The sequence below is a fragment of the Perna viridis genome, chromosome 8 (assembly GCF_037379345.1).
Source record: "Perna viridis isolate PV_CMFRI_1.1 ecotype Kerala chromosome 8, ASM3737934v1, whole genome shotgun sequence".
Classification (NCBI taxonomy): domain Eukaryota; kingdom Metazoa; phylum Mollusca; class Bivalvia; order Mytilida; family Mytilidae; genus Perna; species Perna viridis.
In genome coordinates, this window is record NC_142452.1 from 15,646,807 (window position 1) to 15,668,824 (window position 22,018).

Genomic DNA, 22,018 nt, shown 5'->3' on the forward strand with positions numbered 1-22,018 from the left:
ACATCCCATTTTTTCATTTCATCATCGTTTCATGTTCACTTTATTATCTATTTCATGTCTATATATACGTAACATCTATAATACTATTCTGGTGCTTTATCATTCAATGATTGATGACAATTTTGTAGTTTTTGATATCTAAAAAGAAAATATCATATTCACATTCGCTTTTTAAAAAAAAAAAAAAAAAAAAAAGAATGGCAGCCATTTTGAAATGGCTAAATTTTCGATGCATGGTCAACAATCGTTTCTAATCTCACATGGTCTGAAGAAGCTGTATACCAATTTTGGTCCTTGTATCATCATTTAAATATTTTGGCACCCATTCGTTCTATTATAGAAGGCCTTGTCATAAGGAATATTTTGTCAGTTCAAACTATTTCTTGCAAGGGCATTCGCAATAACTCCAATAATCAAAGACTGAAGGGTTCAAAGTCAATAATCATCAATTATTCTATGCTACTGACTTTGGCTTACTTTCAACATCCGATCGGATATGCTCTAAAATTATGTGACTACTCTTACGTAACCGTGATGACCTGAATGTTTTCAATCAGAACAACCGATTACAGGAACCAGATTAAACACCTAGCTGGCAATAGCTACACGTAAATGTAGGGACCCTGACAATGAATATGACGATATAATCAGTTGTAACGAGCCCCTGTGCCTGAATCGGAAACTGTAATGTTCAATGCTTACCGAGCATTTCATCTTTTAATGTAAACTTCCCGTTCTCATACAAGCAAAAAACACACGAAGAACACATTGTGTGATATTAAACTACGAAGCAATGACGGTTAACACGGCACCGATCTGCAGCTTGATATAGAGTAGTAAAACATTCATGCAAATCATATGCGAATGTGAAGTACTGAAATTACAAATGCAGGAAGTCACCATAACAATATTAGCGACTTAAAAATCGTCAACGAGTAAAACTAGATATGGGGATTTACATGCCTCGTTATTTAGATTATTTTAATAATTGAATGTTTCTTTCTACTACAAGTGTTGTCACAGGTTGATATTGCCCGAAGGGCCAGTATGGATGCAACCTGGTATTGCCCAAAGAGCAAATTTGAACTACATACGTTTTGTCTTGAAAGAGTAACCAACGGAACCAAGATTCTATATTATAATATATATCAAGAGGCACTGTCAGTATCATTTGGTTTCAAAACCAACATAACGTGTATGTACATTCAGCACTTCACAACACTGTCATTAACTTTTCTGTACAATCTTTATTAGTATATATATAGACAATTGATGTAAGAGGTTGGAATTCCGTTCTTTCATACCCAAAGCCTAGTCAGAAAAAAGCTTGCCAGACAATCTCTATCACTACTGGGGTAATAAATAGACCACCCGTTTAGGCCTAAAAATATGTTTCCGATCACCTTCTGACCCCCTTTCAGACCCCCTACTCATAAGCTTTTATTTGAAATTTTGAAGAAAAAAAATCGTAAAAATCTGCCGATTGTTTTTAAAAAAAAAGAAGAAAATTGAAAACACACATACCATGAGTGGGCTCTTGGTCGTGGATAATCCCTTTTTGGAATTCTGCACTCGAAATATATTTTGTTTTTACCATCTCCGTCAAAACAAAAAATACTCATGCGCCGAATCCCAATAGGGATTAGGCTGCGGACTAAGTCTATTACATGTTTAGTTTTTGCATGTTGGGTTTTCATTGTATCTCGATGACTTATTTCATTCCAAAATTTAAAATGGAAATAAAAATCCCACCTACCGACCCTACAAAATTTTAGAATAGTCCTCGGACATAACATTATTTTTTTTCGGCCTTGGAAATTTCTCATCAATTGACTGGCATGCACCAATATCTGGAAAGTGTTGATTTTATCCCAAAAAGTATTTTGCTGGGTAAAATATTTAGCAAATGCTGCTGTATGCCATACAACGCTGTATACGGGCTAATTTAAGCGTGCACATTACAAACTGAATCATCCCGTGCAGGTCCGGGAGTTAAAAGGATATGCCTGCAGCAGCATTAAGCTTGTCGCAAAAGGCGACTAAATAGTGCTCAGAACCCTAGCCGGGGGCTAGGGCGCTCTGCGCACAGAGCAACTGGGATGTGTGCCCCAGGTGGTGGAATGGGGTATCCCTGGCGTGTTACATGCTGGGGTTGTCAGGCTATAATACGGGAAACCTGACCGCAATCCATAGTGGTGCACCGTGTTGGGAAAGATGCCACATTCCTCGCACGTTAAAGAACCCTATTGTGGTATTCTCCCGGAGTAAGAACCATAGGGGTCCGCCACAGGAGGCTAAATTGCCCGACCTTACCCACCTCTCCCTATTTCCAGTGGCAATCAAAATTTGTCGACCCCATTGTCCTTGTGTCCCATCCCTTTTTCATTTCATCATCATTTCATTTTCATTTTATCATCAATTTCATGTTCATCGTCTGAATATAGCTGAAATATTGCTGCTCGGACGTTAAACCCAAACAAACAAATACAAACTGAATCACTAGATCACCGATCGACATTTAAACAAGTGATAATGCATTCATTTTAATGAATTTAATGAATGAACATGGTCACATGACAACTAATTTTCCCGAATACACAATGACTCACATTCACTGGTTTGACTATGCCCGGGGACTGTGTAATCGCTTTGATGCTTTACACCGTCCGTGAGAGACCCCAGACGATAACCAAGGACGTTATGGAACACCTCAGTCCATCATGTATTACACATATGAGTGCAAACCGGGTCTTTTAGTATTGAGTATATATGTTATCACGAAAACGAAAATTTAAACCAAGTATAGGGACAGTCAGCTGATTGTCATCGCGCAAATGATTGGCTAACACTGTGTTACGAAAGAGTTTTGGGATTTTAGTGGTTTATATCGGGATATACCGAAAGTGCTATCATTTTCAACTTTATTGTTATAGTGTTATTTAACAAGCGAAACACACACAAAAAAGTTTGTGTATTTTTTTACTCAAATGCTCATCTTCAATTATATATATATACACAGTGCAAAGTTTGAATGGTATTGGCTTGATACTTTGATACATATTCAAAGTAGGTACTGTCTACAACTTTACACTCCTACGTTTCCCAAACGCACGATACCTAAACGCACGCTAAACGCTCACCAAAGGCACGATAAACGAACGGTCTCAGCGTGCGTTTAGGTTACAGACCACCAATTCAACCAATGAGCATTTGGAACGTACGCAAAAATAGTCCTACGCAGAAATTACCCCTGTTCCTCATAGTGCTGTGAAAAAAGTTCTCATCTTATTTAAAAAAATTTAAACAGTTTCTGAAAGGAAAAACATTTCTGCACATTTTGTAGGTTTTCCCATGCTATTTATAGACCCTTCACTTTTGGTGACCAGTACTGCACTGCAAGTACATAATGTACATCTACGTGTAACATCAATTAACTATCTAGTAAAAGATGACTCGTCTCTCATTTTATGAATATGGTTAATTTTAAACCTTGACTGAAAATAGTCAAATATGAATTCAGGATAATTGATGTTCTATTAGAATTTACTTTATTTTGCTGCACGCATAGGGAATTTAATGCTAGAAGCATGGTTAATGCTGTTAAAAGTGTATGCTGAATCTTTATAATAAGTGTAACTTCACATTTCTGTAAGAGTAATAGCTGTAATGTATGTAATGCATTGATTACCAACAAAAACTGAGAAATGTTTATTTATATATTTAAAAAAAACTGGGTGATCAAAAAAACAATGTATACATTGTAATGATATGTTAATGTATTATCTTTTTAAATGGGTTAGCGTTAAAAGTACTTTCTTATCCAGATACATGTTGAAGTGTTGAAGTATTATTCCAGAAAGTATTTGAATTCTCCAGAGGTTTTAATAGTTAATTCGTCTTTGACTATTAATTCCTTTATGTGAACGAGGCTAAAATCCAAACTAAAAGATATATAAAATTATTATATCACTCCTAATCCTACGATACTGAATTTAACGAAACTTACGAACGTACACAAATTTAAGATAATTTCTAAAATATTCAGCAATTAAATGAATTTTATGCAATTTCCACCTTGAGTTTATAGATTTGGTTTGACGTGATTGAATTAACAACATCCATTAATTGGTGCCAATGTGTTACATAAGCGATTGTGTTTACACATTAATGTGATCATGTAATGCCGTGGATTACATGTAACAGCAGTTGTTTTACGTAACTTATCTTGAAAGATTAAACCGGATGTCAAGCCTCAAAGTTAACAGACTGGGATAATTTCACAGCATCAGTTTAAATAAACTGTGATCCAAAGCTGTCCAGGAACATGTACAAGAAGGAACTAATCGTAAAAACTAATGTAAGCAGGATTTAAAACAATCTTCATACACATTTTGCTCTGGCTTGTTTTTTAATCGAAACATGATACGACTTCATCAACTAAAACAAAACGATCATAAATGTGTTTATCCCTTCTGCCTAGCTGTCCTGGTACATAAAGCCTTTACTGTGTATTTCTTTTCTTAAATCAAAATGCACGATAAGAGGTAATTAGTTTTGTGAAAAAAAATCTATTAAAATTGCTGGGCACTGATGCCCATAAGTCTATAATATTGATAGAAAAAACTAGAGGTTCTTTTTGCAAAGAAGAAGTAAAAAAGACGGACTTCAAAAACAGTCCTTAAAAGAATTAAGGTACATGTACATAATGTATATATGTTTTGTATCCTGTTGCGAGTAAGGTATGCTATGTTAAAGTAGAAAGGGGACGAAGAATTAAATATTATCTATTACAACAGTTTTGTAAAATATTTCATTTCTGTAGACCTTGACTTTTAACTTCGAAAATTCAATAGGGTTCCAGATGGTCAGGAAGGCTACAAATGTATATAAAGTGTTTACAACAGACAGACGAACAAACTATTGCAATATTCAATGGGATATATATTCTTTTCACTTTAAACCAGAAATGTGTAATTCAACAATGGGTCGTTGAAGATATGTACACTGAGCAAAAGAGTACGACCATTATAAAGTTTCTAGACATGTTATCTAGAACTACTGATATGGAAGAACTCATGAAAGAGAAGTGTCAACTGACTAAAAGCTCCTTATTAAACATGCGTGTTAAAATGTTTTATATTTCTTTTAAAGTTGTTAATAAATGTTCAATAAAAGTTTTATGTATCAAAGCATGGTACGTTTAAATGATGTTCGACTTTCATATGGACCTTTTTCGACCAATGATAATAGTGATTTTTGATCATGAGATGTATACTTTCGATTGTAAAATACTTCTTTCTCTTTAACTCAGGTGTCGTCAGCAGATTTGGTCAACTGACTAAAAGCTCGTTCTTAAACACGCGTGTTAAAATATCATGTCTTCTTGTATGCTGTACACGTTACAAGGAGTAACCTATCACCAGTTGTATCAGACTACACGTAAACATATAGGAAGATCGAGATGCAAAAATGTATATAAAGACAAAAATCCACTCATAACAAACAAATTGAAATAAACCAAATACAGCACTGAGAAATAAAACTTGTCAAGAACTGTCAAAAAGGAATAGATGGCATTTTGTGTTTGATAATGATTTTATTATTATTATTATTATTATTATTATTATTACGGTTTATATATATGTATTATACATAATATACAAAGCGCTGTATATTGCACACATACATTAAAATATATCACAAGTGAGTAAACAAAGAAGAAATATGCAAATAAAAATATGCAACAAATTTTTCATGGTTCATACATGTATGAGGTGAGCGCGAGCCCGCTATTAACCGTGATGAAGTCACTACCTAAAACAAAATTTAAATTATTCCTATCGGTAATTTGCTATGTATAAAAGAAAAGGATGGCATTGCTCCTTATATAAATATGTTAAAAAGTATGACCCAAATCATAACTGAAATGGGGACTACTTGATCGGATGATCACTGAATGTCATTATTTGTGATATGGTCCAGACAAAATTTAACACATGCGTCAGTTGTAAGATACACTAACTGTAAACTCCTCCTATACATACATACATGTATATCATATAGTTAGATAAAATATACGTTTTTTGTGCATGCATTATGATTGTATAAATCCTATATTGTTTACATATCGCATATCCCATATCACACCTCTACAAAGAACACACTACACTTCAAGTATAGTTAATATATATGATACATGTATTATGTACATGATATGTCAAAATCTGTATAATTTGCGATATGAACCCTCGACCTATATCACCCCGCAGGCCAGCGGCCCTTGGAATTGCACCGTAGGTATTGAAATGGGAAGCTGAACGTAAAAGGACTTGTTTTTGTGCAACGGTACAACACAGTATCAAGACAGAAGAACGGATCCATTGCTAAACTATGCGGACTATGTAACAACATAATTGAGACTGACCAATTCAGAGATAAAACTGTCAAAGTAACTGATTTTAGATAGACGGAAGCGATTCTTATTCCACTGATTTAGTTGATTCATTTTCCTCTCTTTTTTTCATCAAAACCTTTTAATTATCAGCATCTATAATTGGTATATCAAAGACTTTTTAAGTTTGTAAAAGTTCCTTTTATGATTTTTTAAAAGATTTTGGTTGAAATACTTTTTTTCAATATTAAAAATGGAATATGTTTTAAGAATTTTAATCGTCTCTCATAAATCTTCAAAGAATGACATTTATATTACTGTTTTTGAAGGATATTCTTATATATTTTGTGAAACTGTATATAATTGATACGTTAAGAAACAACGAAAGGACGACACAACTAACTTCCGTTAGTGGGTAAAACGTGTAAAAAATGATGGACGTAATTCATTGTTGATTAAAGTTAAAGGGTTGTAATGAGAAACCTCAAACAGAACTTCTTTTGACTTTTTTTGAATTTCAATTTTATTATTTCTATTATCTCTTTCTTTTTTTTGCAATATTGTATCCTAACCCTTTGTCGTATCTACTGTAAGCCCCTTAGTTAAAGAGGGTCGAAAACTAATGTTGTGTCCAAATTTGAGAATTCGTAGCATGTTGCAATTAGCAAAGCTAATTATTACTTTTCTGAAGAAATTATAAAATTGCAATAAACTTGATACTGTGCATATGTGTAACATCAAGACTTTGAGCTTCAAATGTAACATGAAGAATGTCAGATGTTCTTATAAAGAATCTGCCTGGTGAGAACATAAAGACCTAGCTGATTAGATAACAAGTACAGGAAAGCCAGAATAGATCTGATAGCCGTGTGAATGTCATAACCCAAATCCAGATGACATGTTCAATCTAAGTATACATTATCTTTTTATGTAACAATACACTCAATACACACACAATTCGACTGTAAACTAAGAATGACTTTTCAGCCGAAATTTACACTCAGGAATGTTGCATTTTTGGTCGTGTTGGTTTTTGTCGCGACATCAGAAGCGTACGAGGTAGGTGAAGATGATTCTCAGGTGAATAACGAGACAATTGATGCTTCGTCCAAACAGCAACTGGACTTAGCATTTATCATGGACTGTACAGGAAGTATGGGTTCCTATATAGACACTGCGAGGCGTCATATAAAGGAAATTGTTGATGAAATTGTCTCTTCCTCGAATAGCGACGTCCGTGTTGCCTTAGTCGAGTATCGAGATCACCAGCCTCAAGACAGCACTTTTGTGACAAAATCATATGATTTTAACAGTAATATTTTCATGGTCAAATTATGGTTAAATGCTGCAAAGGCTTCGGGTGGTGGTGACGGTCCTGAAGCTGTTGGTGAAGCTTTGTTTAAGGCAACAAAACTATCATGGCGTCCAAAATCAACAAAAGTAGCTGTGCTTGTATCCGACGCTCCGCCACATGGGTTAGTTCCCAGTCAAGATAGATCTTTTCCGAATGGGTCCCCTACTGGTCACGACCCAATGCAAATTGTTCGTGATATGTCTCAAATGGGGATAACTATGTATGTGATTGGTTGCGAACCAGCTATCATTCCTTATAGGGACTTTTTCATGGCATTGGACTATTTAACTGGTGGACAATACGTCCCGCTGTCAAAACCAGAACTTTTAGTCGATGTTGTTACAGGTGGAGCAAAAGAAGAACTTTCCATTCAGAAATTCGAAGAGCTTGTTCAAGCTGCTGTCGATAAAGCAAATTCAACTGGTGGTAAAGTGGACAAGGACCAAATTTCTCTAGACGTTTACAACCAGTTGGTAAATTCTGGGGCACAATCGGTTCATCTTAAGATAAACAATGCAACCATTGCAGGTCCATCAGATGAAGCAAAGAAAATAGCAACTGCAACAACAATGGCCGAAGTACGTCTTTATTTTCACAAGGCGACAATACCACCTGTTATCTACCCAACATACTTTCCAGGGTTCGGTTTAAGATCGACAGTAGTTCACCACATTTATCCGACTTATTATCCGGGTATGCCAATGCCAACGTACGCTCCAGGTTTCGGGGGAGGAATGACTGGATCGGGTTCTTCTTTTGGAACCGGTACTATGATTGGAACTGGTGGAACCGGAGGGACAATGACTGGTTCGTCAGGAACGGGTTCTTACCTTGGAACCGGTGCTATGACTGGTAGTGGTGGAACTGGGGGAACAATGACTGGTACTTCTGGAACCGGAGACAAAGTTAGTGTGGATCACTCAGGAATTAGTATGAGCCAGGTAGATAGACTGGTAGAAAAGGTCATTTTCGGCAGGAAATAAATGTTATGTTAAAGATCATCCATTCTGTGATTCAAAGAGTCTAGTCTGATTTTTTTTTCGTGCCTTTTAAACGTACGCTAATTACATGTAGTTAGACGGTCTTGATTTTAGTACAATTTTTAAACAAATGTAATTAGGTAAATACAGGATAATTCTCGTATCCCCTAAATACCCTAAACCCGTAAAATAACTCTTAACCTCGAAATATCTCCGAAAAAATGTGTTTTTATTCATTTATTTTTTAAGCTATAGTACGGAAACAAATCTAGAAAAGGTGCATATCTTCGGAGTGAAATGGACCGACATACCAAACGGCTAAAAGTTCGCCAAATGACTAACAATGCATTAAATTTTCTGATAAGCCCTGTTGAAGATCTAGAGTATTCCCGGGTGCGTTTTTTCTGCTAACGCTCTTAAAATTGAAAATTCACATATTTTTCAAGGTAAAATGTTTAACAAGAAAATAGACTGTAGGGCAATATAAAGAATAATTACTTAATGCAAATAATATCATAAGAAACAATATAATCAAATTATATTTTTACATAAAACATATCGGTCACTACAGGAAAGTTTAATAATTCATATGAACAATTTTCATGAAAATTAATGATATATTTTTCAATTGTAGTACCTACCAAAGGTTATATAATTTAATTAATTTACATGCGGGAACTAAATTCGTAAATAAGTATGTGTAGTAATCATTCCTCTTGTGCTTAATGTTTACAAACTTCATTCAAATAAAGACAGGAGCTTATTATAATGGAAAGTTTTAGGAGCAATTGGTCCCGGTTCATTTAGGTCATCACCAGTTTTGTTCACATAGCGTTCCCTTGTCCAGATTTCATTCTTCTCCGTTACAAAATGCTTGTCCTATTGTCTTAAAATTTTGATACTTTTGTTCGAATACAAATTTGAGCAATACATATTTTTGTTTGCAGTAGATATTAAAAGTTTCTTTTAATAGTTTAGGGAAAGTGATGTATTCATGGTATTGCCTAAGTGTCTTAGTTTCAACTTTGCTTTGCCAATGTTTACCAAGTATTGACTTCATTTCTTAGATTATACTTTTAACATCCTAATTTGATACATGTAAGTGGAAAATGGTTGTTTTTGTTGCAAGCTGAGTTTTGATAAAATTACTTTGTACAAAGTGTAAACATGTAGGAGTTGAATTCAGTCAAGATATTTTGGAGTAGACCAATACCGGGAAATGTCTTGCTCGCTCACTGCCCTAAAAGAGTCGAAAGATCAGCACTTTGGAATTGTGCATAATTTGTCATGCCGGCAACTGAAAGGGATGATGTACCTTATTGGAAGCAGTTTGTCTGAGAAAAAGATGTTTTCGCCGTCTTTATGACGAATTTGATTCGCAGACAGGATATTATACCAGATTCTGCTAAAACAAAACTATAACAAGTAGAAAAATTTAGAAAATACCAAATCAGAGGAGTTCATTAGACTATGACTCAGCGAAACCATTAGATTCAAGATCTGTAAGGACACCATACATGACAAATCATTTGGACTGGTCTGAATTCATATTTGGCAAACAATGAATTTTTAAAAAGGACAGAAAAAAATACTTCTAACTGCAAATCGAAAGTATGACAGTGATATAATAAGTTTAATCCAGTCAAATAACAATATCTCAGAATAAGTATGTATAATAAACTACATGTACCTTCTAAACATAAACTGCAACAGTGAACCTGTTGCAAGAGTCTGATAATGAAACTGCCTTTCTGAAATTCTTAGGTAGTGTACACACTGGTCTTTTGTCAACAGTAAAACCTTTTCAATGTCTCTAGATCTCTTGCTTGAAAAGTTTTGCTCCTTCCTTCCATCCAACATTACTAGCAAATATACAACTTCAAAATCGTAGGAACTTTTATGGGAATGTGATTATTGTTGAAAGTCAACGAGGTCAGGGTAAATCTAACACAATATTCAGTACTTCAATTACTGTGTCTGAAGCGATTTAGGCAGCAAACAATTTGAAAGCAGAAATACATTTTAGTGAGTTGGAGGCAAGTTTTGAAAGTTCCTTGACAAAACGAAAAAACAAACACTCCGCGACGCTGCAAAAATATTAAGTAGTAGTTTCCAATCATTATCCAATTTATCCAATGAGTTTTTGAAACTAATACCACGGAATTTACTTAACTTCATCGTTTGGCTTATTGATGATGGTATTTTCATCCAGGAGGAAAAATATGATGGGGGTCTCAAATGATATCTTTTTAAAATGTGTCTCTATGGCTGAATGTGTAATTTCCTTACATAAAAAGCAGTTTACATCTTTTAGTCAAGGACTTACACTTCAAATGCATCATGAACATGGTTCTAAACAACTTACAGAAACTTTGAATTTACATGGGTTTTGTGCTAACTACAATAAAGTCAAATGGTTTCGAACGAGTGCTGCAGGTCATGAAATCACAAAATCACAGTCTTGTTGGTATTTACCAAGCAGCATAAGCCCAACAATTTCTGGAGGTGGGCGTATACAAGAATTTTATACATTGTTAATTTGAAAATTGTAGCAATATTTGAAAAAAAAGTAATCAAGGGGCAGAGGTCAGACAGGAAAAACAGACACACGCAACAAAGACCGCACAATAACCAAAACAATATATACAAAGTATCAAAAGTAAATATGCAACTTGGATTCCACTGACAACTGTTAGCATGGACCAGGTACACCGGTAGGGTAAGCATTCTCTGCTTTTCTAAAAACAACCGCCGAGATGCTCATAAAAAGTCAAGTTCAGGTACGACGAAACAGAAAAGGAAAACTATGACACGTTGAACAAATCAGTTTTCATGGTGTAGATGTATACACAGTAACGATCAATGGGTTCATGACGACCATAAAAATTCTGTAGTGATGACTTCAATCTTGAAGCAACATGACCCTGTTCCAGCTGCCTAATTGTAAGAAGTCTAACGCGGTACAAAAAGTCTGCGTAGTTCTCTGGAAATCTCTGGCATAACTAAAGAGTCAGGGAAAGCTCTGGCATAACTTATGAGTTGTGATATAACAGTCCATAACGCAGGTGCTGAAGGGATGTTGCCACAGATGAAAGAATAGTTCACAATACGGAATGAAAAGTCATCGTGTTTGTCGTATCGTTTAGTCAATAGAGTTCCTTTACTATCGATCTCTAAATGTAGGTCAAGATATGAGGATAGCTTCACAGTGTCCGTAGTATCCTTTATCTCAAGTTGTTTCGGGTAGATGCGATGTATAAAACTCCCGAAACTAGGACTGTTTAATGATAATACGTAATTTATATAGAGACACTGAGATTACATAATCTAGCTAAACGGTGTTCTTTCTTTTGAATCAGATCAGTTATAGATTATCTTCAAGGGAGTGAAGGAATAAGTCAGTAAGTAGAGGAACAGAATTTGTTCCCATTGGAATGCCGACTGTTTGTTGTAAAATGCGTCCACCACACTGGAAAAAATATGTTGTCTACAAAAAAAAAATCCAGCATTTTGAAAACATTTTCTTCGGTATATTTGGAAGATGATTTGGAATCGTTTTTACAAAGTATGAGGAATCTTTACCAAGAACTACATACATGTATTTGTATCTAGGTGTACCGTCTTTTTTGAGTAACAACCATGTATAATGTTTTTGAGTCGGGATATTATCTGATTATGGAGAATAGAAGTATAAAGAGTTGAAAAATCATAGATTTTTAAAACATGCCTTTCAAAAAGCCGAAAGAAAGGTTTGGTCCAACAAGGTTTCAGGACATTTATTCTGAAAATGACATATTATGAAAACTCGAAAGTTAGGACACCAATAGGATTCGGTTGCTCCTTCGGTCGTTCTCTCGTAGCATTCTAGAACTCCCAGTTTAAGCAAATGAAGTACAACTGTTTGTTCCTTTTTGGACTGGTTTCAATAAAATATTGCAGGCCGTCAGTCAGACTACGTTGTAACATATCCTCCAATCGTAGATGCAAAACCCTCTGACATAGCAACGGTTTACACAACAATTTGATAATGAAAGGAGATGTTCAAAGCTGTCAGATAAAATACCCTGTTCAGACTTTGTGCTAAAGCACAACAGATAAAGTGGTCTATGCCTGAAAGGTTCGAGTCTCATGTTTTAAGACTCGGCTGGTTTAAAAATTGTCCTGATTCTTGTCTGCATAGGACAAAATCTGGGTTACTGCAAGAATTCACGATTTTTTAGTTGATTCTGGGGTGTATGCAGATGTACCGTTGATACAGTTCTATAAGGTAAACAGTTTAATATAGTGGTGTTCGAGGTTACACACGCTGCTTGTGTGAACGAAGTTTTCTGGCAGCCATTGCTGTAAACTCGTGCTGCATTTCAAAATGATATTCAAAAAATTGACATATCATAGCTGTCTCATTTGTTTAGTCAGCAACTTAGCCCTTTAATTTGTTGGCTGCTTTCAGTGAATTCTGCTTCAAGACATCCTACTTTTGTGTTTACAGGCTGTCGAAATTGTACTAATGAATCATGTCAGTGCTGAACGCGTTGAAATTAGATGTTACATCTGTAATTCGTATTTTTAATATTACCCTATTACTTTGCTGCCAATAAAGCAAACTATGCAAGGTGAACACCGGCATCTTTAGAGGATTCAAACCCTTAATGTTAAAAAGTACAATTCGTTTGAAAAATTGCTCTGATACCATTGTTGCATGTTTTCACAAAGGTATAGATGCAATTAATTTGGCTAACATCCTCCATCACAAAAACGTTACCAACAAAATTCCCCCATATTTCAAAGACAAATCCATACCAATTATTTCATATTCCTATACTTCATCCATTGCATCCAAAATTTTCAATTATAAAAGGCTATTGCTGAACCTCGAGATTGAGGACTTTAAGGCTAAACCACCTGACTGTTCTTGCAAAACCTCTGCATTCAATTACGGTCCTTCTGGTCACGTCGTTACGGGAGATTTAACCATCATCGAAAACGAATCTCTGTGTAATGTATCCTTTCTAAAGGTCCTAAGTACCGTGATCCACGCTCCATAAATTGGAATTTTAACTTTAAAGTTCTTATGGATGCCGTCGAGGACTATGCAAGAAAATGGATAAAACCAGAACAAGAAGACATTGATCCTCTGTCAGAGTGGTTAAAAGCCGTGAGGTCTTTAATTTTGAAAAGAATGAAAGTTTTAAGTAGGTCAATGAGTGCCAAGGCTACATCATTTTTAAAGACCCCGATGTAGCAAAAACATTTTCTACTATACGTGATAAATATGTTGTCGTACCAACAGACAAAGTCCAAAACAACATTGTTTTTGTCTGCAAAACGTTTTACATCCAATGTTTATTATCAGAGGTAGACGTTGAAAATAATAGCAGTGATATATACTGCTACCACACTCTCCAAAGAAGAGATTGTAGAAAAACATAAATCTGTGCTATTGTCTTTTGGTCTCTCTACCAAGGACGACGATTGTGATTTACCATCTATGTACTGGATTCCTAAACTCCACAAGAATCCATACAAACAACGTTTCTTAGCTGGATCTGCAAAATGTACCACCAAACCTATTTCAAAACTTTTAACTTCTATACTGACAACTGTCAAAGAGGGGCTGCAGTCCTACCACAACACTTGTTACTCCCGTAGTGGTATTAATTCAATGTGGATCCTGAAAAATTCGAAAGATCTTTTGGAAACAATTAGTTCAAGACTATTATCTGAATATAATAGCATTAGAACCTATGATTTTTCAACACTGTATACTTCTATTTCCCATACTCAGTTAAAATCCCGACTTAAAAACATTATACATCGTTGTTTTTTTCCAAAAAAAATATGGTAAACGTAGATACAAATATGTAGTTCTTGGTAGAGATTCATCATACTTTGTAAGAAATAATTCCAAATCATCCTCCAAATATACAGAGGAAGATGTTTACAAAATGCTGGAATTTTTAATCGACAACATATTTGTCCAGTGTGGTGGACGTGTTTTTCAACAAACGGTCGGCATTCCAATGGGAACAAGTTGTGCTCCTTTACTTGATGACGTATTCCTTCACTCTTCAGAAAGAAAGAATATCGTTTGGCTAGATCCTTCAATCTCAGTTTCTGCTATATAGATGACGTATTATCTTTAAACAATCCTAATTTCGGGGATTTGATACATCGCATCTACCCAAAAGAACGTGAGATAAAGGATACTACAGACACTGTGAAATCAGCCCCTTATCTTGACCTACACTACATCTGTGGCAACATCCCTTCAGCACCTGCGTATGGAGTGTTCATATCACAACTCATACGTTATGCCAGAGCTTGCCGAAACTACGCAGACTTTTTGTATCGCACTAGAACTCTAACAAAAAGGCTTCTGGAACAGGGTTATGTTGCTACAAGATTGAAGTCATCACTACAGAAGTTCTGTGGTCGTCATCATGAACTCGTGGATCGTTATGGTGTATCCATCTGCACCATGAAAACCGATTTATTCAACGGATCTTAATTTTCCTTTTCTCGTTTGTCTACCCCGGACTTGACTTTTTATGAGCAACTCGGTGGGTGTTTCTAGAAAAGCAGAGGACACTTATCCTACCGGTGCACCTGGTCCATGCTCCCAGTGTTTAGTGGAGTCCGAGTTGCTCATTTGCTTTTGTTACTTTGTATGTATGATTTTAGTTACTGTATGTTCTTTGTTGTGTACGTCTGTTTTCCATGTCGGGTCTTTGTCCCTGGATTATATTCTTTTGATTACCGCTATAACCTTGGTAACCTTGATTACTCTTTCAACACTATCGTTGTGTGGTTGATGTGTTTGGCCGATATGATAAAACTGACTCCACAAAATCAGTAGAAAGAAAAAAGAGGGAATCGTCAAATTCTGGCATTTTAAAAAAAATTTTTTTTAGATAATTGAAGGTATTTCTAGAGTGGCGGAAATTCTTGAGTATATCTGAGAATAAACAAAGGTTAGTCAAATGTATCTACGAATAAGCTCTTAAACACTATTGCTAGTTCACGAATTGTCTTGGTAACTTTCCAAAACCCAGAGGCTTTGAAGTGGTTTGACAAAGATATTGTAAGGGATTGTGCAGAGCTATTTAGCACTCAGGAGGAAGCAGATACTAGAATAATACTGCATTCTACGTTTATTTATAAGCAAATGGGTGAATGAAAGTTTTGGAAGGATTTATTTTATAAAGTCTTCCGATAATGATGTTCTATTACTCTGTCCACACTACTTTTCAAAATGTCCAATATCGATGAACTATGATTATAGACTGATAGCATAATGTCCGTGAAAGATGGTCGACGATTTATACCAGTGAATGATCTTCATAACTCACTTGGAGCTGATTTGACAACCATTTTACCAGTAACATACGAACTAAAAGGATGCAATACTACACCTTCTTTCTTTGTTATAGGCAAAGAAAACAGTAAACAAAATACTTACATGTAAACAAAATTCAACACGATACAAAACATTTTATCAAATATTGAAACATGTGTTGAAGCAGGAAGACTATTGGTGACTGATTTGTATGACACAAAAGGCTTTGCTATTTTATTAAAAACCTGTGTGGGGAAATAATGGAAAGGATTATGTTTAACAATATTTATAACCATTTTCATGAAAACAAGTAAACTGTTACCTATCAGTCGGGGTTTATGTCTATAAACATTCCACAGTTCTTCAGTTGTTAGAAATATATATCTCTAAAGGTATTATTATACTCGGCGTCACATAAATAACATACTGTTAAAATTTGAATAAAAATATTTTCTACGACTTTATTGACACCTATCGTCGTTTAAATTGTCTTAAATGACTTGCTCATTCGTTTAGCCAAACGGCTTCTCCCTGAACAAGTCGCTTTTAGCTTAAATCATGCGTAACAAATCCTTACGGGAAAATCCCATACTAATATCCGCCATGTCGGTTTCTACGGGACGATTTGTTTACAAACGAAGTTCGTAAGTTCCCGTCGAACTCCGGTGACAATCGTCTGCTTGATTAACTTCTCGGTATTGTACGTTGTTCGCGTAAAATAAATCCGAGATATCCGAAATAACGCCGAAATGCATTCTGGGTTCTTCGGTTTTTGGACAAACCATTTAAACGTAAACAACATCTCCTAGCAACCCGATCACTGTAAACATGGCCGACTTTTTACAATGTAAATATTGGCACCTAGAATTAAAATCTGACCGGAATTTAACGATTCAATGTTTAGGGAGAAGCCGTTTGGCTAAACGAATGAGCAAGTCATTTAAGACAATTTAAACGACGGTAGGTCTCAATAAAGTCGTAGAAAATATTTTTATTCAAATTTTAACAGTATGTTATTTATGTGACGCCGAGTATAGTAACTTTTTCTGAGATTTTTAAAAGTTGTATAAGGCACAAAGGATTAACATGTAAACTAAAATCTTTTGGAATTCAAAGAGATGTTCTGAAATGGCTTCAAAGCTAACTGGATGATAGGAAACAAAATATTGTATTAAATTCATCAATCTCGTCAGAAAGCCATCTTTCAGCAGGTGTACATCAAGGTTCAGTACTTGGGTCTCTCTTATTTATTTTTTTTATTAATGATAAAGATGATAAAATTTAGTCTCTACGCAGGCTTTCTACAGATGTCACATTAAATATCTACAGATGAGATCAGTTTTAACCTCTCACAACGCTGTTCTTCAATTGTCAGAAGAACAGTTCTATAACAGACTTAGAACAGTTATGTATGATAGTTCTAGAGCCAGGTCTTCTGACAGTTCTAGCAGAGCTGGCTCTTGTAGAGCTGACTCTAGTTGAAAAAGTGTTCTCGTAGAGCTGGCTCTCGTACTAGAACTGCAGAAAGGTTAGGATTTAATTACATTGAATATTATTATTAAGGGTTCAGGGTTGTAACAATTTAGTTTTAATTTTATCGCAGTTATAACGGCGAACTTAAGAACAATTCAATACATTTATTTTACCCCGAGTGATCGAAATGATCAGTTTTCTGCACGAGACTCTCTTGATAAAAAAATAATAATAAAAGAAAATACAGATTTCGTCCGAAAATACCCTAAAATATTTAACGTTTCCCTACCAACGATGTATCAATGTCAAATTCATTTTAGAATAATAATTCAAATTTAATGTAAGTGAATTTTTTACTTTACAAAACAGATTCACATCTTCTATTATAAAAAAAGATGTGTCACAGTCTTTATAGCACTTATTTTGGCTTTTAATTCAAAAGTATACTAACAAACAGTTAAACAAACAAAAACAGTAGATATTTACTTTTCATTCCAATATTTGAGGTCTTCAAACTATTTAGGAGTAATTAATCACACTAGAAAATAGTAACAACATTGGTCTAAATGCATTCGTTTTACAGCATTTCATCCAATTTTGAGGTTTTCCGAGAAAAGCAGATTGCACCCAGTAAGATTTGAACATTTTATGGGTAGTTTTACTTATTTAGATCTTGTAACAATGAAATTTATAGTTGTTGCACAGTTTAAAGCACTTATTAATCCTTTACATGTCAAAAGTAAACAAACAAACTGATATACAAACAAACAAAACCAGTAAATTTTTCCTTTTTGTTCCCAGATTTAAAGTTTTCAAACAATGTAAGAGTTATCGCACTAGCAAAAAGTAACAAAATGGGTGGAAATGCACTCATTTAAAAGCTTTTCGTTCAATTTTGAGGTTTTTGTAAGAAAGTAAAATGCTCGCACACATCAATGGTACTAAGCAGTCAATTATTTCTTCTTGTCTTATATATTTTTGAACATTTTATTGATAATTTTCCATGTTAACCAAGATATTTAACCAAGACAAAAATGAAGATATGTTTTGGTTTTCATGTCAAGCAAACAAACAAATAATCGTGCAAAGAAATACTTGAAATTGACTTTTTATCCCAATATTTGATTTTTTACACTAGCAAAAGTAACAAAATAGGCCCTGTAAATGTTTCATTAAAATTTTGGAGTTTGAATTATTGGTTCTTTGAAGAATTAAATTGGAATTATTTGTTAAAAATTGCAAGTTGTTTAAGAAAGAAAAAATAAAAATCTTTGCCTCTCAAAATAATAATAATAATAATAATAATAATAATAATAATAATAATGCAATACGTGTACTTTTGCCATTAGGTGTGTAAATGTATAAGACAAACTAGTACGTGGGCTAAGATACCCCCGTGCACCCCCCACTTATCAACCAAAATATGATTTTCGGTACTCTTATACCTTCCATTTAAGAATATTTTTGTCACCAAAAAATTAATTGAAGCATTTTTGAATTTATTGGCTACTTTCTATACCTCGTTGAGGCAAAAAATAATTTTTTAACTTTTTTGATTCTTCGAACTCCTTCTTTCTACAGAACGAAGAAAACAGACATAAGTATGTATTGTCATATAGCCCAATGTCTCAGCTTTATAATGGTACCAATAAAGTTGCCGTAACACGTAGGGTTTTGCAGTAAAATGAAATAAATGTACCCCTACCCCGCCGAAAAATCGCTTAAATTGACCTATTTTCCAATGTCAAAACCTACAGTATTTATGCTTTAGTAAAAAAATGGCATATTTGGTATTTCCTATTTAGTATTATCACAATTTATACTTCTTGGGATCTTTTGATGATTTTTGTCGATTTTCGTAGCCAGAATTTATAAAAAAATACGAAAAATGGGATTTTCCATTTTTCGGTCAAAAGTCACATAAATTCGACTCTACAAGTTATTGCTCAACTAAAACGTCTTAAATTTGGTATCACTGGATAGATAATTTAATTTCTGACAGAAATAAACCACGAAAACTAATATTCAAGAAAGCATTTAAAAAAAAAATGTTGAAAATATTACCCCTACCTCTAGAAAACTGGTCTCAGTATCAAACAAAATTCTTATTCACAACATACTGACACTGTAAAACTCATATTTTAGGCATTCATAATTAAGATAATGATGTATCCAACATATCTGATCAATTAAGGCGTTTAGATTTTCTTTTCGGGATTACAACCGTAAAAAGGGGAATTTTCAGAATTTCAGAATTTCTTCTAAATCACCCGTTATTTCCCTTTTATCAGAAAAAAAACGTAGTTTAATCAAGCTTTTGTGTAATACAATACATTAAAATAGTATCTTAGTTTTGAAATGAGCCCAAGTGATAAATATTTAAACTTTTCAAAGTCAAGTGAGGTGAAAAATTCTGACTACGAAAATCAATTTAAGCGATTTTTCGGCGGGGTGTTTTTTTTCTCCATTTTACCCCATAACCATAAGTGTTACTGCAACTTGCTTGGTTTCATTGTAAAGATGAGACATTGGACTACATGATAATGTCTAAATTTGTTTAGTTTGTTTACACGTGCTATCCCAGGAAGGCTTAGACGCTCAAACAATTGAGTCACAAAATCTTGGCTTTTTGACCCTGTGTGGTACAAATATAGGCTTATACTGAAAAAAAAGAATCCGAGAATATTTTTTGCGACAATCTGATTCGGTAATGGGAGGTACAGGTATAAAGAAACCTAGAGCCTCCCAGCCCAAGGATTATAACAATTGGAAAATGTTCCGACAAAACCGCAACTTTTTAGATATAATTAATTAAGTAAAAACGTAGAATAGTTTTAGAGCCGTCTCTTCTGACAGTTCTAACAGATCTGGCTCTCCTACAGCAGGACAAAATTAGAGCTGGCTTTGCTATAACTGTCAGAAGATCCGGCTCTAGAACTGCTCTATGACTGTCCTAGAGTCGGCTCTCCTATCAGTTTGACTGAGAGGTTAGAACTGTTCTCATCTGTACTTTGATCGCGATAACAACAATTAGTCGTGATGTAATTCAGTTGAATTAATGGGCAAATACTTCGTTTATGAATTTTAATGCTGAAAAAACCCTGAGACAATGTAATTCTCTAACAGCAAAATATCTTTCTTTTTATTCTTCTCTGAGTGGAGTTGAAATTCCAATCAAGGTTCGATCAAGCATGAAGGTATATTGTATTACCTTAAGTAATGATGCAAAGAGGTCCATGCATATTGAAAATATTACAGCTAATGCCAAAAATCAACTGAATGTATAATTACGGAAATTGAAATTCCAGTTGAATCGTAACATCTTGGATAGGTATATATCAAATATTCGATCATGATTACAATATTCCTTTGAAGTACATGTATGGGACAATTGTTGTGCTTCACTTACTGCAAATCCAAACATTGTAACCGGGTTACGGATGTTTCCAAGAATTAAAAAAAATATAAACAGTATATAAAGACGTAAATTGGGAGACACTAGGAGAAGGCGGAAATTGCTAGTGCTCTATAATATCGAACAAGAGCATTCTCATGAAAATCTGTGTAACTTTGTTCGAGGATTTGTATATGTCCTTGGTTTATATCTATATATTTTGTTAATTATGACCAGTTTCTTTATTTCCGTTTTAACAAAGGACTCAGACATTTTTAAACTGATTTTTAAGTATTTTTAATTGTGTGATTTTTTTTTCTCGCAGTGGCCAGATTTTAAAGGGTTGGGGGTTGTGATCACGCCAAAGTACTTAACCCCGCCGTAATTTTTTCGCCTGTCGCAAGTCAGGAAATTCTGGCCTCTCTATCTCTTATTTCGCTTTCATCTTCAGTTTATTTTTTATGTTACTTGATTATATAGGGGCAAATCTTCCACTGTATCTGTGTATAATGATGATTGTTTTTTACTACAGCTTGCCTTGTGGTGTGAGGTTTTCCTCGTTGTTCATTGAAGAAAAGTAGGCGTCCTTGAGGCGACAGTTTTATCCCGGTGGGGTTGTTGTCTCTTTGACATATCTCGTTATTTTAAACCAATATTTCTATAGAGAGGTTAAAACCATTCATATCTGTTCATGTAATATACAACCATACTTCGTCGTTAGGTTTGGGAAGTTCAAATTACAGCAATATCATAAAAGTTCAATTGCAGAGAAATGTCTCATCCTATAGTGTCGAACCATGTGAGTGGTCTCGCGGTGGCGTGTTTGCTACATGTACCTTATGTCCTCAAAGGAACTCTTTCCTTATTACGAATTGTATTTTTTTAAAACGCCAAGGGAACGCACAAGTTTGTTCGGAGTTCGGTTAACATTCTTTTGAGTTCGTTCTTAGTTATCTTATTTATCGAGTTCGATATCAGAAAGTTAATATCGTTGATATGACGTTTTTGGGCCATGCAGTTAACTTTTTATTATAAGTTATGACAGATTAGTAATTTGGAATTATAGATTCTTAATGTGTTATAACATATC

General features: G+C 34.6%; 1 protein-coding gene and 1 long non-coding RNA gene across 2 annotated transcripts in view; one reads left to right on the plus strand and one right to left on the minus strand.

Annotated features, from left to right (window-relative positions):
- The window catches only part of LOC148609494 (uncharacterized), a 35,094-nt gene that overhangs the window by 10,905 nt on the left and 2,171 nt on the right, over window positions 1-22,018 (minus strand). The window lies entirely within an intron of this gene.
- LOC148609496 (uncharacterized) lies at window positions 7,297-8,746 on the plus strand. Its single transcript, XM_088541055.1, has one exon. It carries the CDS (start codon window positions 7,367-7,369, stop codon window positions 8,726-8,728), a length of 1,362 nt encoding a protein of 453 aa, XP_088397181.1. The 5' UTR covers window positions 7,297-7,366; the 3' UTR covers window positions 8,729-8,746.

Coding starts and splice junctions, on each gene's coding strand:
- LOC148609496 (XM_088541055.1), top strand. CDS start 7,367: ATGACTTTTCAGCCGAAATTTACACTCAGGAATGTTGCATTTTTGGTC.